This window comes from Manacus candei, unplaced genomic scaffold, assembly GCF_025592945.1.
Source record: "Manacus candei isolate 608988 ecotype Guabito, Panama unplaced genomic scaffold, ASM2559294v1 h1tg000008l, whole genome shotgun sequence".
Classification (NCBI taxonomy): Eukaryota; Metazoa; Chordata; class Aves; order Passeriformes; family Pipridae; genus Manacus; species Manacus candei.
The window spans coordinates 1,819,710-1,840,181 of record NW_026138056.1 but is presented as its reverse complement, the minus strand read 5'-3'; the positions used below and the strand labels follow the sequence as shown (position 1 = coordinate 1,840,181).

The 20,472-nt window shown below is 34.2% G+C and overlaps 1 protein-coding gene and 1 long non-coding RNA gene across 3 annotated transcripts in view; one reads left to right on the top strand and one right to left on the bottom strand.

Moving 5' to 3' along the window:
- Positions 1-20,472, top strand: part of CCDC102B (coiled-coil domain containing 102B) — a 147,693-nt gene that overhangs the window by 7,813 nt on the left and 119,408 nt on the right. Inside the window, exons 2-5 of the mRNA XM_051774520.1 lie at positions 6,877-7,126; positions 9,020-9,640; positions 11,338-11,552; positions 15,525-15,633. Coding sequence (XP_051630480.1) covers positions 9,032-9,640; positions 11,338-11,552; positions 15,525-15,633 — 933 coding nt within the window. The 5' untranslated portion in view covers positions 6,877-7,126; positions 9,020-9,031. The remainder of the gene's footprint in view (positions 1-6,876; positions 7,127-9,019; positions 9,641-11,337; positions 11,553-15,524; positions 15,634-20,472) is intronic.
- Positions 1-20,472, bottom strand: part of LOC127464284 (uncharacterized) — a 54,508-nt gene that overhangs the window by 26,151 nt on the left and 7,885 nt on the right. For both annotated transcript variants that reach the window (XR_007901277.1, XR_007901276.1), the window contains exons 2-4: positions 10,192-10,471; positions 7,682-7,845; positions 3,649-3,772 (exon numbers count right to left, since the gene is read on the bottom strand). This is a non-coding gene — a long non-coding RNA (uncharacterized LOC127464284). The remainder of the gene's footprint in view (positions 1-3,648; positions 3,773-7,681; positions 7,846-10,191; positions 10,472-20,472) is intronic.

Here is a 20,472-nt window from a genome sequence, read left to right as displayed (position 1 = left end):
CCTTCTTTCTTCTTTTTCCATGTGCCTTACAGCTGGTTCTTGACAACAGTGCACAATTGCTGCTTCTAGGCAGTTCAGTATTGTTTCAAAACTGGTTTATTTCTTATGGCCTTCTCTACTTACACGGTGTTTTGTGAACCATTTGGCTAAAAGTTATATATTCTGAGATTCACAATTTATTATCTTCATTTCCTCTCAATTCCTGATTGTTATGGCAACAACTGGAAGTAACAGGCAGAACTCCTCAGAAATCACACTGCTCAGAGAATCATGGAACGGCTGAGGTTAGAGGGGACCTCTGAGATCATCTGATCCATCCACCTTGCTCAGAGCATCTTACTCAAGACTTCTACATAGCATGCCTTTGATTCAAAAGAATTTCTGTAACACTAGAGATTTTATTTTCTCTGAAATGAACAAGACTACTTACGTTTGGAATTGTAAATCTTATTTCAAAGGAGTAAGTTATGGGAAAGGATAGCAAATGAGAATAAACTGGCAATGGGACTATCATGGCCACCCTCAGGGTCACTTTTTTTTCTACTTGAAAAAAGGCTACTTCATATTTCTTTTTGTAAAATTATAAATGATAGATATGTACTTTTAACCTACATGTCTTCATGTGAATTATTAAAACCTTCAGGAGAAGCAAACTATGTTAGTAGTAGAAAGAATTCTTCCTCTGGAGTCAGAGAATTTTTGTTTATTACAATGAATACTGGAATATCAGGTAGCAGTATACTTAGTACTGTTGTATAGTGTAAAATGCTTATTTCAACATTATGGTAATTGCTTTCTTTTCCTTTGGTTTCTGGATAGTCTGACTAAACCAGAAAAAAGATTAAGCCATTTCTGAGTCCTCGTTTCACTTATTACTCCGTCTGTGGTTTATTGTCTTTCAGTACTATTTTTACTATGCTCATCCTTTGCCTCTTCTCCTGGGAATTTAGCTATACATGGACAGCTAATATAATAATGTACTTTCTGGGGGTACTTCAGAAACACCTTGTCTGTCACAAAGTTTTATATGATAGTAAAATGCAATTTTCCCTGCAGAAATGCCACTTTCCTGAAGTTACTTTCTGGTATTGAACTTTTAAAGTCTGATAGAGCAGTTAACAAGCCTTATTTATGGATTTTTCAATAGAAAGACAAGTTGAAATGTGGGTCTCATTTTTGCCTTCTCTCTCTCAGTCACATTATTCTCTCTCATCATTTAGTGTTGATCAATTCAAACATGAAGTCTGACTCCATTTACTCCATTTTTTGCATAGATTCTACTATTGAGTGCTTACTGATATTTGATCCTACTCTTTTTACTGCCTCTGGACTTTTTAACATCTCCTGAGATTTATTTATTTGTTTTAAAGGCAAAGGTGTTTATAGCATAATGAAATAAGGAGGAAAATAGTGAAATTCACTTTTCCCAATATTATATATTTGGTCCTATAGGAAACATAGAAGACTACTCAGCACTCCTCTCTTTACTGCTTCCTCTCAACCAGTCTAAATATTTTGGGTTTTTTTCTCTTTCAGTTCTATCATTTTTTTGATTAAAACATTCCTGTTCTTTAGGAACTTTGAAAACTAAAGAACTTGGAAATTAGGATTTAGGCCTCCCATTGTCTCTTACACTTCAAAAATTCAGGCTGAGGATACATTACAGAAGGAAGACATGGTTGCATAATTTTAATTGTGTGTATCAGGGTATTAATGAATCGTGATTTCATTTGATCTCATAGATTCACTTAACAATCCATACTGTCTGAACTGATGTGGTAAGAAAATCATTTTCTTTCAGACACTTCTAAGATTTCATGTTTGGACAAAAAAACCCAAAAAAACCCTCACTGAAACAAAACCTCAGAAACCCATAAATATTTATCTTTGGGAAGTTAGAAACATAACTTTATTTTTTATTATTTTCATAGCATAAGTGTTTTTAGTTACTGGACATGAGAAGTAAATAAAGCAGGATTTGGAAATAAATTAGGTTTGTATTGATATTTTGATATTAAAAGGAAGCTAGAGAAATATAAATAGGAGGAAAAAATTATCACATAACTTCCAACAGGAAGTAAATAATTTGCATTATTTGTCTCTTCAGGCCATTTTTGACTTATTTTTAGTTATGACACATGTAAGGAATACAGTGTTTGGAAACAATATAAACAGCTTAAAAATATAACATATGGTTTAATATTGTTATGATTTATAACTGTGGAAAAAAATAAACAGAATCATCTTTGGCTGTGCATTGAAAAGTCTTGAAATCACTATCTTTTCATTTTCATATGGAATTGTGATAATCTGCATACGATAATCTGCATGGTCTCTTTGGATCTTCCAAATTTACGGCACAGTGTACTTTGTGAATTAAAATTAATTTTATGAGCTTATGACCTCATTAGAAAAAAAAAACATAAAAAAATATGAAATACTCTGCCTCAGAAAACCCCACCAAAACATGCAAAGACATCAAACAGTGGTGGAATCATCTTTGTACAGACTGGTACAACACATGAACTCACTAATTTATTATTTCACTAATTCACAAACTCTCTAACTTATGAGTTCTCTAAATCATATTTTCTCAAATTGGTTACCAAACTGTTGGTGAGAGTGCTCATTTTGTCTTCTCCATCATGGTGTGAGTGCCCCTCATATCACACCGACAAGCGCAAAAGTCTCAAAAGTCTGCCTGCTGTTGGGTCTGCTTCAAAAACTTTAGGAATAAACTTAGGCATTTACACTTTCCAGGTCAGAAGTTTAGTCTATAGCGTTTCCATGAGTTAGCAGATTCTAAAGAGACTGTCAAGTAGTTACATTTTGAAGATGCAGGAGATGATGGCTGCAGGTGATAGCCCTTATCTGTCCCTATCCACTGTGTTCTATATACATGCTGCTCTCACATTGACCTAGTGACACTGCTCTCAGCATATGTCAGACTTTAACATGAGCAGTGTGATCATTATTACCATATTTTTACTTTTCTTTCCTTTAAGCATTTTCCAAGTCATTCTAGTTATCCTGACTTCAGTTTCTCTTAATACTGACAATTTTTTTGCTAGGGTTTCAGTAATAAATTAATTCAATTCATATACCAATTACAACCAACAGAGTTTGAATAATATCTCTTTGGTCATTGCCCTATTGGTCAATGACTTTGTAGGCACCACCACAGAGATGGTCACTGTTGTCAGTACTAGTTTTCTGCCATGCAGGAGTGTATAAATTGGTAATGTTCAATGTACGATCATTGTCATTAATTTTGGAACCATAATCATAGGCTCTCGTCCATCATGCAATTGCATTAAGTGAAAGGAACTTTTATTAATAAATTGTCTGGATTGTTTTTTAAGATTACGTAATCAGGAACAGTTGGTAGCTTAATTTCGTCCATTTACATTGACTTGCGCAGCGATTTTTCGGAATGTTTATGAAAAAATTGGCATGTATTGTTTTCTCATTGTGAACAGTTGCCATAATTTTTGTGGTCCACTAGTGCATGATTACTTGCCTTACATGCCAGCAGTGCCCATTTCACTCTGTTGTTGTCACAGCCACGTACAGCTTCACATCCAGTATTACTACATATAGTTAAATTCAGGTTAAATTTGGAATTTAGGATTAATGTAATATTATTACCTGCTGTCAGTACTCACCCTTGTGGTGTTGCAGATGATATTCCTTCTGTAGCTGGTTTCGAAGTTGAGTTATGACTGATCTGCGGTACCTGAGTTGTGCCATGGGCAACGTTAAAAGGCAGGATCTGTTAGAGACAATTTTTGGGTATATGTTCCGATTAACAGTGTTGTCATGGTGATGTGGTAAGGACAGTGAGATCTTGGACATAATCCAAATCTCAGTTGTAGTTAACTTGTTCCCTTTTTCATTGTAAAAGGAGAGGGACACAGATAACCCTTGAGGTGGATATTTAACTGCAATATCATTTTACAGATTTCAAGACAGTTTTACTTCTGTTTGAACAAGAATTTGAGCAGCTACTGATATGAATCCCTTATCTATGGTTCTTCTTGGGGGGGGTTGTCACTTGTGTAGCCATCTTAGACGTTTTCACAGATAGGATCTCCACATACAGTATTAACAGATTCATTCTTGTGTAGCTGCTGGTTTAGTAGTTCATTCCATCTATCTACTGTCATGTTATTTTGAGGTTGATACAGTAGGCAGAAAATCCATTGTACAACATTTGAAACACACCAAACTTGTCCTACTTTATTCTTAAAATGTTATTCATTATAAGATTGTGTTTCTCTGGATAAGGGAAAAGTAGCAAACCACTGACTTAAAGCAGTAACAGTTGTGAGACCAGTAGTAGCTTAGGCAGGGAACACATTCCCTACACCACTATTTCTGCTCTTTTAAGGATGTGTTTCCACCATCCAGGTGTTTGTTCTAAAGGATCGATATAATACACATGAGAAGTTTCCCAGATTAAATTACCTTCCCTGAAGATGGTAGAATGCTTGTAATGTACCACTGTTTGACAAAAAATGGCATGAATATACAATTTGTTTTCCCAGAACTTTTGTTACTGGGTATTCTTTCCTATTGAAATGACCTTGATAGCCTGTTGAAATGAATCCTAAATCCCAGCATGTCTAAGCCATTCCTGTAAACAGGTAGTCATTCTGCCTCAAAGTCTTGTGTAAAATTTTTCTGCACAAATGATAAGCCACTTGATTATGTGTTGCCAGGATTTTTAGGGATTTGGTAATTAGATACATTTTTATGGATATGTTCTTAGATTGAGCTATATCATAAATCGCTTTCCAGTGTGATGGTTTCTTTCTGCCATAAATTTCAGTCACTTACTTAGCAATATTTTTTCATCTCATTCTCTAGCCACTTAAGGGTTACTAATTAAAACCAGCTTTACAACAGGAACAACCATGCATAATTTGATCTCCATTTCTTGAATCGATAGCTTGGTAGTTAGCAGCCCTCAGTAAAGAGCCAAGTTTTTTGACTGACTCTCACTCCCTTTGTTTTTCCATAATGACCCTGTCATCCCTGGCCATTTTCTCTAAGCCTTTGTCAGGCTTTTTGATTGAATGGTGAACTGCAGCAATACTATGGAAAGTTCTGACTTTCTAGTATCACTTAAAAAAGAACACATACAGTGTCTACATTTCATTTTGTCCTATTAAATTTATAGATTAGACAAAAGAAAACTAACTGGCTCACTCTGAAGCAGACATTTTCTTTAAAGACAGAATGCCTTTAAAAAAAGGTTGGCTGAGGCCTTAATAATTAAGAGACATGTAACTAAGGGTTAGGTCATGCAATTAGTAAAAGGGTGTTGAAAAATTATCCTCAAGCTGCTGCCCTAGCTACTGAACTAACTGAAAAAGCTTAGTTCAGTGAGCAGGTATTAACATGGGGAAAGTGCACTAATACTTTTGTCTCATGGTAATTTTGTTAACTGTGCTACCAAGGGTTAATATGCTTCTGTTTGCCTACAACAATAGCTGGCAATAATAAATCAAGAGCTCTTCTTTTTCTTACTGGTGTTCAGAATCATTAAATAAATAAGGAGAGGTTTCAATACAGTGAAATGTGGTTTAGAATTATGTTCCTTATCTTGTTCAACAAATGTTTGTCTTTTCTTTTTCTGTGAGAACTATCAGTGCTCTCACACACTGTCCCCACCCCACTCACATGGTACAAGGAATGTTGCTTCACATATTTTGTTCATACTTATTTTAAATTATTCAGTTAAGAAAAACTACTCTAAAAGGGAATTTGTGTTCCTTCTTATCCTTCAATTGTTAAAAATGGAACTCAGAAAGTTTCACTGAAAAGTCCCACTTTCATCCAATTCTTTAACTTTATCTTGTCTTTCCATCCAATTATCTTTTATTAAGTAATTAAGCTCACTGAGCTCCATATGTTGTGCTAGCTAGACTGGTGCTGCAAACTCAAGCTAACAACTTTAAAACTAGCTGCACACAGGTTTCTTTTTGTCAGTTTTCAGACTTATGGAATTTCTGATGTTTAGGCATCTTTGTCTAATAACATTAACATATAACTTTCATCTTTTAATTATCTTTAACATACAAGTTAGAAATTATTCTTGTTCTCCCCTGGAACATATATGGATATTTTATAGATGAGACCTTTTTGAGTTCAATGTAGATATATGAAATTTTACAATTAAATACTTTTCTATAAGCTGACCATATACCAGAGAAGAGAGGGAGTTTTTTTTAAAATATGATAACTACAGGGATGATTAAAGATTCAGTGTCAACTGATTCAGTATTACAAGAGTCTTCAGTTAGCTGGACTACTTTTACATATTATTGAATAGCGCAATATTTTTTAAGAACATGAAAGAGCAAATAGATATGAAGCGCAAATAAAATAAAACAAAAAATATATTCTAATCATCCCATTGGAACAGTGAGATTTTTGACCATTTCAGAACTTTTGTAAAGATTAACACATTTTTCTAATTTCTAAATCTTTTCTTTCTTTCAAGAAATATATTTTAGACTACTTCTTTAAAAACAGATATGAGCACAAATCTCAATAATTCATAGTTGTAAGAAAATTCCTGTTAACAACAATATTTCTATTATTTTATGTTTTAGTCTTGACTCAGCCAGCCACTTAAATGGGTTATGTTGAGATCTGTGTCTTGTAGTGAAACAATTATATCATTCTACCTCTAGTAATCTTAAAGAGGATTGCTACAAAATAGTTTGGATTAGATTTTCTGAAAAGCACATAGGGAAGTTAAGACTCCTAGAAACTTCTCATTTTCCTTATCACCTTGGACTGAGCCAGTACTTCTGTTTTCTGGAGGAGGAGCAGCTTATTTTAATTCCTAATTTTTTTTAATTTTAGGTATGGAGTTGGAATCATCTATCCATGATGAAAAGTGCAGTCAAAGTTCAAACTATTAGAAGGCTAAGAGACTACTAGCTTGTACAAGCCTACTTCAAATATCACACCTGCAAGTTTGATCCGACTGGCAGTGTCCCAGTCTTGATAGCACTTGAGCCATCACAGTGGAGAAGAGCAAGAATTCATGACCAGTGACTCTTTTTTTCAGTAGGTTACAATTAAGTTTCTTCACACCCATAATGAAACCATGGTACGAAGATATTCTGATTCATGAAGATTTCCCAGGTCTTTCAGAGTTTCAGCCACAGAAAAATATTTCCATTCTTATCTCTCCAAATATTTGTAAACTGGGCATTCCCCAAGGTCTCCCTTCTTTTAGTGAATACGCAAAGCTGCTAACAAGATCCATTAAAAAATCTACTGATTATGAAGAGTGTAATAAACATTTCTGTAGATATAGATAGTTTGGTACAGAAAAAAATAAGACAAAATTTACAACCTCAAAAGTTTCAACTACTTCATTATATATTTATTATATTATGTAATATATTTATATATATTATTATATATCTAAAATTTACTGTAATTTTGTTTGAGTTTTTTTTCATTAAAGCTTTAGGAAACAAAAGCTTTATCACAACCCAAAAGTTAAATTAACAGCTTATTGCAAGAGTTTAATATGTAGTTATTTTAGCTCTACTGAGCCTCATACGAAATTGTGGGTGGCAATATCTTTGTATTTTGGATAAGACATATTCAAATTAAGTTGCTGGAAGTAGGTCAAGAAACATAAAAAAGACTTAACCTTGATGAAGCCTTGGCAGCAGCTGTGTTACATCTGTGTAGAGTTGCTCTGGGGGTTGGTGCTGAAGGGAGTTTGGAGTGTTTTACTGTCCTTTTCCTTCTCTCATATCCATACTTCACTACAACAGTTCTCCATAAGCTTCTAACAAATGGTAAATAAATGTCCTGGAAATCATGGAAAAGTTGAAAACAGCTGGAAAACTGGAACACAACCTGCAAAAACATCTATTTAGCTGAAGTGAAACGACTGAATCTCAATGCCAAAACTGCTTTTCAGAATTTTGTTTGCAGCATTGACCTTCTACATTTCAAATGCAGGTGCTAATACTAACTGCAGTAACAGATAAACATTATATTTTTTACAAATGGATATTGGAATATAAGAGCAATTTCTTTTCTACTTTAAATAACTTGGTCTTCTATTGAAATAGTAAGATTTTTAGGTTTATTTATTTGTTTGTATTTTGTTTGCTTTGTTGGTTTGTTTTGTTTTTAAGATAAACAAGAGGAAAAAACTCAAGGAGGTGTAAGTGATTAGTCTCTACAGACTGTCCACATCAGCATTTTCTCAGCACAGGAGTAGGAAAGAAATTTCTGAGATAATTTTTTTCCTCTGGCCAAATGAGTAATAAATAATGAAAAGATAAATAATGAATAGGAAAGCAACAAGATTTACTAGCAGAGTCGTATCATCAAGAGGAAGGCCGTATAGTACAGTAGGATAGCGCTACACTTTCAAGAATATTGTAAGAATATGCTGCCTGTACGTCTTCTGTAATGTAGACAACAAAATAAAGCCCCCTGTAAAAAAGCTTGATTTTTCTCATGAAACAAAGCAAATGCAAAGGCTGGGGGGGGTTGATCACATTTTTTCCTTAGGTATGCAAATCACAGGGTACGTTTTCCTAGCATGAAATTCCACAGTTTGGGGAAGAACGGAAATGAATTGTGATTGTAGTTCTAGGCAAATAATCTCCTCTTACTATATATGTATAATATATATTGATTCAATTTAATCTTGTCTTGAAGGATGAAAGCTTTTGTCTGGTTTCTTTGGACTAAAAAAATTTTTGACAGAACTATGATTGTTTAATGACGCTTCCTTTGCTAGCAATTCCTAGCCAAGTAATAGGTATGTCTGTTTATGCTGTACTAGAAAAGTATTACACAAAAGATATTTTAATAGCTGTTTCTTGTTGATTAAGCACATTTCTAAAACATGAACAGCATTATTAAAATTAACCCATTATTATAGCAGTAAAAAACCCATTCTGTTGGAGGTTATTCCTACAATCTAATTGAGTAAAGCTAAATTATTCTCTGTCTTTGTCTTTTTTAGAAGTGAAATTAGATGATGAATCAAAGCATGAACTTGGGCTCCATTCAGAAACAAATGGAAGAGACATACATTTTTGGGACCCAACCAAGACAACCTTATACATTAGGTGGAGATTGCCAACCAGATGACCATCTATGTAATTCAAATCTGCCATCTCAAAGTTTCTACCCATGTTCATCTCATTATACATATATGCATATGAATTACAGCAGTGATTGGGAAATTTTTGAAGCAGTAAAAATTCAGGAATTGGAAGAAGTCAAAGCCAGAGCTGCCCAAATGGAGAAGACCATGCGCTGGTGGTCAGATTGTACTGCTAACTGGCGGGAGAAATGGAGTAAAGTTAGAGGAGAAAGAAATAAAGCCCGAGAGGAAGCAAGACAACTGAGAATCAAATTAGACAGTGCTATAAAAGAAATAAGTATGCTTAAAAAAATAAATCAAAATTTAATAAGTGAGAAGGAAAACTTAGAAAATGGAACTGCCTGGAAAACAGAATGCAGTTGCTCAGAAATATATTATGGTAAAAAAGACCGAAACCTGTTAACATTTCTGGAACCAGAACCTGTGAAAGAACTGAGCAAAATCATCAAAATTCCTGGGGCAGAAGACACAAAGAAGGTAAAGAATGGGGAATCTTTTTTTAGTTCATGAAGAAGCAACAGAATATGGGATTTTTCAAGCATTTTGACCAAAATGCTGCCTCGGCCATTCACTAGCAAAACCATTTTTCTTCACCCATCTAAATATTCCTAATATAGAGAAATACAGAAAATAATTCATACCCATGCACTATGACTAAACATTTAAGTAACAGAGGCAGACTACTCTATCCAATAACTTACAGTATTGCTCTGACTCTCACGTTTTAAGGTAACAGATTACCTCTGTTATCTGAATTAATCATGTTCTGTGTACTCACTTTTTCTTTTCCCCTCCAAAAAAAAGCAAACTAGATTCTTAGCTTTTAAAATAAAACCGTTTCATTCTCTCCGAACTTCAGAAATATGGGAATAGATGAGGCAAAGTCTTCTGCAAATTTGCAAGAATTTTTGTTTGATAAGGAGGGCAACTAAATCCTGACTTAGAATTAAACAATCAGGCATCATTTAATCAGCTCCCAGTTCTATACAAAAGATCCAGTTATATTCATCAAAAATGGAACTACTTACGCATGTTTCACCACCTTTAATTCTGTGCCTTGGTATGCATTGTATAATCTTCATAGACAGCATCATGTCAAAACTGTATTTGTTGTCTGATAGATAGTAGTCATTGTAGATATAGGTAATTTTTTCATACATTGCAGAAAAATGGTTCTCCCTACATTGTAGTACATAGGAAATTTTTTACTTCAAGGGAAATCGTTGAGATTTTAGATCTGAATATGTTCTGTTCAGAATTTTCATTCACTCTCTAATGTATATGAATTATACTAAATTCCTGTGAAATCTGAAAAAAAATATAGTGTTAGTATGGAGAATAAATTTTGCCAAAAAATGCTTGCCTTTTATATTTTTGGGCAGACAAATGTGCCACATGAAGGAAATAACACTAAACATATTTTAACTATTTCTATTTAATATAAAGTAATTTCTACTTAAAAATTGAAACGTTATATGTGAGTGGGAAACAGTGGTTTCTAGTATTTTCTGATGTAAATTTTGGGCATTATTCTAAAAACTCAAAAGAACAGAGTGGTATGAAATCGAACTTTCGGTAATCTGCTAAAATGACATTAGCTTTTAAACACTATTCCTCAGAAGTGGTAAAACAATAACATTTATAAAGGAAACTTGTTTATAAGAGACATTCAGTCTTCCTACTGATTATGTATTTTACTTTTTAGTTATTTTTCCTAGTTGTTGTTAGTGTTGCTCATTTTTTCATGTGAAACATTTGTCTTCAAAACAGATATTTATATACTTTGCTCCTTATGAAAAACTTGTATGACCCTATCACCTGCTTCAACACAATTTACATTAAAAGTTTAAGAGTTCATAAAGTAGAATTTCTTTATATATTGTTTATATGCATTACTTACATTCTGGGTTTTATTAGTTCCAGGATTCCGTCTTCACCATAGTTATAGCCAACAAATGATAAATGAAATCTATTTCTTTAGTAAAGACACATTAGAAATATTTTGGATACGAAGTCATAACAGAAGGTGTGAGACATGTCACAAAATTGCAGTGATTCAACTTTTTCTTCCTATGTGACTTCACTAGAAGAGCCTTGGTAGGCTCTGCAGGAATTATCTCAGACTTTCCCTTTCATTTGTGTTTTTCTCAGATGCCATATTTTTGTTTTCTCAGGATGTAGAGGTAAATAAAGTCCAGAGCAATCACAATAAAAAATTCTCTCCAAAGTCCCCTGATTTCTTCCCTGATGGACTTCCCAGTATCTATTTGGAGGAAGCTAAAAAAAGTTTGGACACTACAGCTAAGACAACTGAGAATGACTTAATACATGTTTCAGTCTTACATTTGCATTTGGCTGAGATTAAGAAAATCTTACAGAAGGAAAGAGAGTAAGTACAAAATATATCCTACTTGGGGAAATCTCTATTAAAAATAAAGGGGTTTAAGACACTTTCTAGTATAGATATGGTAATTTTTGCGTTTATATCTCACATGCTCTCATTTCTAAGCTTTAATCATTGCTATTTACAAGGCTCTGATAAAAATTTAGAGAAAGAATTCAGCATAGTGACTATGTGACTGTAATTTCAAAATCAGTTGAAGTTAATCAGAAAATCAAAATGAAGAAAACCTCAACCCTGTCTATTGCAAATATATGCAACCATGTCCATTCAGAGAGTGTGATGGTAAACTGTTTTGAAGAATTTCTTTACTGTCAGTTCATTTCACAATTGTCCTGTAGATAGCACAAACCTGAGTAAAAAAAAAAAAAAAAAAAATCTTTAAATTCCCAAGTAGTCTTTAATGTGTTTTGTTATATGAAATAGATAGCTGTAGAAAGTATACAATAATTCTTTACTTGAATCATGTCATGGAAGATTACCAGAAGTATGTTCTCTCTCCTTAAAAAGTGCTTAGGTTTTTTGTGGTAGCAATATGTATATGTGTGTGAGGTAGGAGACTGATGCTGCACAAATTTAATTTTACTCCAGTTGAAATATTTAGGGTCTTAGGTACTTTATCTTTCAATAGCAATCAAGGATACATACATGAGTAGGTATGTATAATAATTTTGTTTTAGAAACATGATGATTTTTCAACTCTTGTTTTTAGTCACTTTTTAGGCAAAACTTTTATAACCCATGCTTTTGCTGACTGGTTTTGGTTTTGGTTTTGGTTTGTTTGTTTGTTCACATGCTTCTCTAGCTGATTTGTAACTGTATTTCAGAGAGACAGATTTTACCATTTATGCCTGGATGTATACTGACTGGCACAAAGTAACAAATTTACTGGCACAGGGTAAGAATTGAGGCATATCTAAAACATGCAATATGTGGCTGTGACAACCTCAGGCAGCAAATGCTCACAGAGCAGTGATTTCCACATAACAGCAGGCATTGATATAACAACTCCCTCTCTAGGTCAGTTTGGGCAGCATTTCCTCTGTGTAAAGATGCTATATTAGCAGAATATACGCAACTTCACAGTATGAAGCAGTTTTATTTAACAAAGCACACAATGAATAGCTAGGAATAACATTACTGGGAAAAGTGATATCATAGCCACTGGTCTCTTGAGATAGCTGGTGAATCTTCATTGGGCTGGCTGTCATCTGCTGGCTCAGAAAGGGTTGGTCTCTGCTGCTTAGTGGAATTGACTGATTTTGCTGAGTTTCCATCTTCAGATTCCCAGTTTTCCCTTTTAGGTTTTGTTCTTGTTCATAACAGTAATTTTGCTTCTGGATTCTGGAACAGTTAATAATGTCTATCTCAACAATCTCACCTCTGCATTTTTACTTCCCTTATCTTGCATGGCTCTAGCTTCAGTACTTTCTCACAGCTTCTTCCTCACAACTTAGCAATTTTCTCAGTGAACTTGAGCCAAGGACACACACAGCTGTGCTTCATCCAAAGCAAGCAGATCACAGACAGCTTGAACCCCAAGGCCAAAGGTTACTTTGGTAGTCAGTATGATCTTACTCATAGACTAGAGGACTTCTCAGTAGTTTTCTGGTTTACATGCAGTACTCTGAACTGTGGCTGCATTTTTTCCAGAGCAAAGTTAGCTTAAGCAGATCCGGTGTTTGGACTTGCCCTTGTTAGCTATCTAATTTTCCTACAAGATGTTTTGTGTCTTCACTCTGAGATGACCTATGCCTATTGCATTTTGTTTAGAGCTATCATCAGTAGTGCTGGTGTACCCTTACACACACAGATCAGGCTTTGCAAAAAACAGAAAGAAAGAAGATCTAAAAAAAATAATAAATAAAAGAAAGAGATGAAAGTTTATATTTCGCCTTTCAAAACATATCAGGGTTGGATTTGCAATGTAAAATCACACACCATCATCCTCTACTAGGTACTAATAACTCATATCAAATACACATTTGAGGTCCTATTGACATAAATGGAAATTAAAAACCTTATGAGTTGTTCAACACATTAAATAATAATTTGCCTAAAATAGTTATCTTTGGTCATTTTTTGGATCAGTGATCTCATCTAAATGTCTTCTAGTTTTAAGATTGTAGCTTGTTTCATTTTGGACTTAAAAATATTTCTTTCCTCTAAAACCAAAAACCCACAAACTACACTCATAGTTAATAATATCAAAGAGGAATTTCTTAGAGCTGGATGGGTAGAGTTAGATAGTGGATACAGAAGGCTCTGTCTGAATATCAAGAAGTGCTTTTTAATTTTTTTTCCCATGAGAGTGACTGAACACTAGCACAGATTCCCCAGAGAGGTTGTTGTGTCTGCATCCTTGGAGACCTTCAAAAGCCATCTGAACGTGTATCTGAGCAACTAGCTCTAGGCAACCCTTCTTGAGCAGTTATAGCTGGTTACAAGAGCCATTAAAATGCTATGACCTTGATCTTTTTACCTAGTAGTAAGCTGCTTCACTTATTGTTGTTATAGTCTTTTTTCCACTCTTTGTTTTCTTTATTTAAATAGTAAACTTTATGTAGTCAGGATCAGTTGTTTCATTTAGTAGTATCAGAGGGACCTGATCGCACTTAAGAGGTACTGTAACATAAAATAAAGCTATTGTCTTCTAAATAAGATCCTCATACTGGACCTTCCTCTTTTACTTTTCAGATTATATCATTTCTAAGAACTTTCACTGCATTCAATAAAGTCAATAGGCTATTATTCAAAGTATTAAGCTGTCATCTTCCATGGTTTCCCTTTCTACTGTATTAAATGTCCCACTTAATTATTCTTTTAGTTCCCCCATGAAGTCATGATATCATTCCAATGAGATATTCCATTACTTTAGAAGAAAAAATGTTGAGTTGAATTGCATGACATACATCTTGCTCCACTTTGCTTTGTGAGTGATGGTGTTTATTTTATTATTATAATCTTATGGGAGCTCTAGGTGTTTGCTAAGAGAAGATGTATGATATGCTAAATCTAGGCAGAAAAAGGAGATCCTTGGTTCAAGACCAAGAAGATTTTTCACTGAAGTGGATTGCTTCATTAATGTAGTTAACATTGCTTCCAGGACCTGAGCCAGTCCAGTTAGTGGTAACTCTTGCTATCTTTGTGCAAGCCTGCAGTGTGCTGCATAGAAATGCCCCAGACAAATCCCATCAATACACTTTGCTTTAACAGATGGATTTTAAACCAAATGTTCTCAGAATATAGTTCTAGGCTGGCCTGGCAATAGCATGTTTAGTAAAAAGGCTGACAAATTCCATTAGCCTCAGAATGGAAAATAACTACAATCTGGTAAAACAATTTCTTTAATTCCAGTATTGGAATTTTTGTTTAAACTGTTTCAATATTTTTTTTCATTCTACAGGCATAGTACTTCTGAGCTAAATAGTCCATTTTCCTAAAATTCTTCTAGTATTTTCTTTCAAGAACAATTATTTATTGAAACATGAAATATACATATTTTAAAACTTTTTTAACATCTAAAGTCAATCAACTTTGATTTGTGTTATGTCTTCATGCTGTATATTTTCCCCTGTATATGTATGTTTAAACTAATCTTCTGTCTATACCAAAAAAAAAGATGGAATACCCTTTCTCTGAGGATCTTCACTACCCTGATATAAACTAGGTGATCTGAATCACTAACTGAAGTCAAAGTTCAAATTTCTTCAGTTTATCCCAAAATTTTATTTTATTAAAATTTTAATTCTGTACTACTGGATTTCTTTTTTTCTCTGTAGCTATTAATTTTGGTAAATCTCTTGGAATAATTATGTGATGATAAGCTTTTAATAAAATCAAGATATATCATTGATAAAGGCAGCAAAATATAACAAGCTATGGAAAGGATATTCAAAGTAATTTGTCTTTTGTCAACTTAAAAATGGTACAATGCTGAATTTTAAAATACTTTTTCAGAATGAATGCATTTCTGGAAAAAGAAATGGAAAAGATGGAAAATGAATTATTTCTTTATAAATGGAAATATGAAGAACTGAGGCAAACCAAACTGGAAAGCCTGAAACAGGTATGTTGGCAGTATGTCATTATCACATGGAATAAGAAAGAGAATTTAGACCTCTGATTTCCTGTGTTATAACTAAGAGTAACTGACAAGGAGGGGTGGCAGCACTCTCAGAGGTGGTGGGGACACTCTGAGATCCAGGCTGTGGCCAAGAGAGGTAACTCCTGCCTAGGGAGAGCTGAGTGCCAGTTCAGGCGCAGTTGGCAAGCCCAGCACATGACCCGTGTCTCTGGGGAGTGGTGGTTTCTCCAGCAGTTTGCATGTGGGAGGGAGCTGATGGCAGTACGAGACACAGAAGCAGCTGTAGCAGCACAGCCTGGAGCATGGTGTGCAGCACCAGCTGGAAGAACTGCTGTCGGCACGGCAGAGACCTCAGCTCAGAGCTGCTGAGGGAGGATGCAGGTTCCCAGGCCTTGAGCTGCAGACAGCTAATGAGGAGAGCTTTGAACTAGGAAAGGAGGCAATGAGAGATTACAGACCATAGTTAAATGAAGAACTGGTGGTCATGTGGAAAGTTTGGGGCACAGGTTGATAAGAGCAAGAAAGACTTCAGGAATAATAAAAGAGTGTGAAGTGACACCTGTCTCAAGCATTGGTGAAGAAATGTACACATTCTGGAAACAAGCAGGAAAAATTAGAGCTGTATGGGGTTACAGGACTGCAACATAGTTGGAACAATTCAAATACTGTGTGAAGTTCATGCAGCTGGAGTATTATGAAGGACTGCCAGAAACACTGGCAAGGAAGGGCTGAGGGGGTGGATCTATAGGGGATCTATAAACAGCACAGATCTTTTGAGATCTCCAGCAGGATGGGGGTTAATCACATCTGTGACTCAGGATCAGAAGAAAAGCTAATAATGACGTCGTTATGGTAGGAGTTTGTTACAGACTACCTGATGGTGAAGCAAATAAAGTGTTTAAGGAACCCAAAACTCTAGAGTTGTAGACCCCAGTTCTCACGAGTGACTGGCTAGAGCTGCTAGAAAGACAACATGGCTGTTGCAATCAAAGAGATTTCTGGAGGGTTTCAAAAATAAATTCTTCCTGAAGATATTAAAAGGATCAACCAGTGGTGATGCATAGCTGAATCTACTGTTGACTAATATGAAGGAAACTAGTTAGGGTTGTGATGATGAATAATTTCCTTGTCTGTGGTAACTTTGAAATAGCAGTGTTGGTGGTCCTGAAGGAAGTCAGAAAGATGAGCAGCAGAGTACAGACCCTGAATCTAAGGAAAACAGGATATTGGCTTACTCGGGGAACTATTGGAATCATTGGAGGCAGCTCCGACAGGTAAACAAAGGAGTCCACCAAAGCTGGCAGGTCTTGAAGTACAGAATCTTCCAAGTGCAACAAATGTTTGTCCTAGTGCTCAGGAGAACTGGTAGATTTGTCAGGAGATTGATTTAGCTTATAAGGGCTCTCTTGGTAGAGTTCTGATGCCATAAAGCAATATGCTTTTATAAAGAACATCAGCCTTCAAAGGAGTAATTTAAGAACATTGCCTGGTTATGTAAGATTGGTGTCAGGAAAGAAATGTTCATTTCAATCTGAGTTCGTGAGTAGAAGAATAAGAAATATTTGTGTTGCAGTTTACAGGGTTTAGCTTTCTGAACAATGAATTGAGGACCTCTTAGATCCAACAAAACTCAAAATGTGTGTCTATATAACTAAACATAGATAGTGAATTTAAAATTTCCTATGAATTTAACATCTTAGATTTGGAATAATGCAGGGAATTCAACTTTCTTTCATGTTTTGGAAAAGATTTCAAGAAGTCTATTAAATCCCAAGTTCTAGTTAAAAACTGGTGCATCTGTAAATAGAATTTCCTTCGTAGATGAACATATGCAGGAACAAATCAACATCTATCTCTCATATTTGAGTTCCTTCAGATTTTAGTTCTCTATTTTCTGCTTACTCATTAAGTAGAATTCTAGCTTGTTATTTCTGCACAATAGGGGAAGTCTAGATTTAGATAATTATAATTAGAAATATAATCTTTGTACTTTATGGTGCTGTCAGCAGGAATAACACAGAAAGCAGTAAAAATTTACTGAGAATTTGTTGGAAATTGATAGCAATTTTTATGCATGTGCATGCACACATACATGTGTTGTTGCTTTTTTTTAGAAACATGCTCAATTGCTTTAATTGCTAACAGGAGATGATATTTTGAGCATTCTATTAATTTTCTGAGATTTATAAGACATATCTCTAATTTTTAAATTACAGAAGAACATTGGTCTTGATGAATCTGACTAATGAATGAAATCTGACTGTGAATGAAATTACTTATATTAGTAGAGTTTTTGCAAGTGAAAACCCTTCCTTTACTGAAAAAAACCCAAATCTTGTTTGTTGACAACACATCTGTGAATATCATTCACTATATATTACTGTTGAGAAATGGCTGCTGGAACACCATACAAGACTTTGACAGTGAAAAATTTGAAAGTGAAATAAAGGAAAGTGCAGACATGTACTAGGCTAAGCATGAAATCTGATTCCTATACACACTTGTAATATTAAATTTCTGGATTAATAACAGATCAATCACTACATCTGGATTATTTTCATGCCCTTGACTAAGAATTTTTGGTTTTAGTTATGCCTAAATTAATCTGCTATTTCCTTTTGTAGATTGCCTAACGGTCCCACTGGGAATGTGAAAAAAGTGCTTGTTTTGCAAGTGACAGTGCCATAGTAAATTAAACCATTTTTAAGAATGTACAGCTCTACTAGCCTTTTGGAAGTTTGAGAGATTTTGTGGAATGATAGAAATTTCACAACTGCCGAGACTTGATTATCAGTGCTGCCTAATTAATTTGTGTTAAAAGATGAATATTTACTTTCCTTGGAACAAACTAAATACAGAAAGCCTTGGTGATCTTGATGATCATCTTTTTAAAAAATTATGCATTCTGCATAAGCTTGTAAATTGTAAATAAGTTTTCAATGTATTGAGTTAACTAAAAAAAAGTAGTAAAGTGGCAATTTATGTTCATAGTAACCATGAGCACTATCGAGAGCTTTGTGTGACACTAGCATTGAATTTGTTTGGAGTCATAAATTAGATCATTTTAACAGATATATCAGAAGGCTGCATTTAGTGTTACAATTGATAATTTCCTATTCTGTTATAAGAATTCTGTTGTCCCATTAAGTAATAAAATAAAAAGTTAAGACTAACACTAAGAAGTTCATTGTTCAAATCTTGATTATGTTTGACAGGCCTCTTTATTTTCAAGCAGTCAGATATCATCTGTTTTTACTGCATATCATTTTGTCTGTTTCTCCAAGGACACTCAGAATTTCTCATTCATTTTGCTTTCTCTAGCCTATCCTTAATTTCAAGTATACTTTCATTATGACAGTTTCAAACTGAGTCGTAATTGGTTATTCTTAAAATTAACTCCTCACTACAGACTAGGGCTTAAGTTTTCCCTTACTCGTCTAAAAAACTGAAAATTGTGTCTTGGCTTTCTTTAAAGAGCCAGTGAATGAAGACTTTATGTCTGCCAAATATTTTTCCAGGAAGGAAAATGGAAATTGAGTATACCTTCCTTATACTTCATATTTATCCCAGGGAAAATGTATTCTACCATATGGAGACTACCTTAAAAATTATTGTGAATTTGTGGCCTAAGATTACTATCAGTATCAGAGATTGCTAGATACCTTTGCAGCTTTTGAAGAGACTTATTTATGAGCTTGTTAAACAATATTCAGTCCATAAAATCACATCTTAAACTGAGATTTATGTGTCTATATTTCTTAGCTGTAAAAGACATTTTGTATGTACTGTCTAGTTAATAAGCTTCACTTATACTCCTAGAGGAACTTTTAGCTCTTAGTGGGATACTAAATCAACTAATATTTTCTATGCCTTGCTTTCCACATATATTAAAAATAACATATTAACAGCTGTAAAACACTGACATTTTAAAAAAGGGGAAAGCAATTACTCAGTATAAAATTACATTTATTGTTGTGTTTGCATGAAACTCCACAGAAGGGTAAAAATCAAGTTTGTAAAACTATAAAATAAATGGTGTTGACATTAGATATATTTGGGGTTAAACTACACTTTATTGGAAAAACCAAGAATCTAAGTTCTCTGAAGAACATGAACATTTCTACATCAATAACATTATTTGTTGAACGTTCCCAGAAATGGACTGCTCAATTTTGTCAGATAGTTTATTTTCCAATCAATTAACCAAGAGTCTGAGAAACACAAAAAGTGTATCTGAGTCTGATTACTTAGCTGTTTGGACTCCTTGTTAAACAGAGCAAATCCTTAGTGTGTTGCCCTGATGTTTGTAAACACAGAATTGTAGTTAGCAATTAGAAAGGTCACTTAATCTTACAACATGCACAATAAAATGTTCTTGTTTATACTCATTGTAAGTCTTCCTCAAAATTTTATATCTGTCTTTAAAATTCCTGTAGGAGATGATTTTCTGGTCATTTGAAAATTAAATAAGATGGAATATTTACAAAGCAATTTTATATTAGACTGAAAAGAGTAAAAAAATGCATGTACTACTGTATTCCACTGGTGTGCACTGTAGACTTACAAATGCCACTGTAGGCAGCAACTTCTGTGTTGCTTAAAGTAATTTTCAGCTAGCTGAAGTGAAGAATGTGCTCTTACTCTGCATTATCCAGTGTTTTGGTAGTTAATGAGGGAAATTCATATTCCAGGTTGTGGGACATGAGACAAAAATTACTCTAATTGGTACTTAAAGCTTATCAGAACATCAGTAATAAGAAAAGTATCCCTATATAAAAAGGAAACCAGGCTAAATTAATATTTTGTATCTTTGGTAGAGAC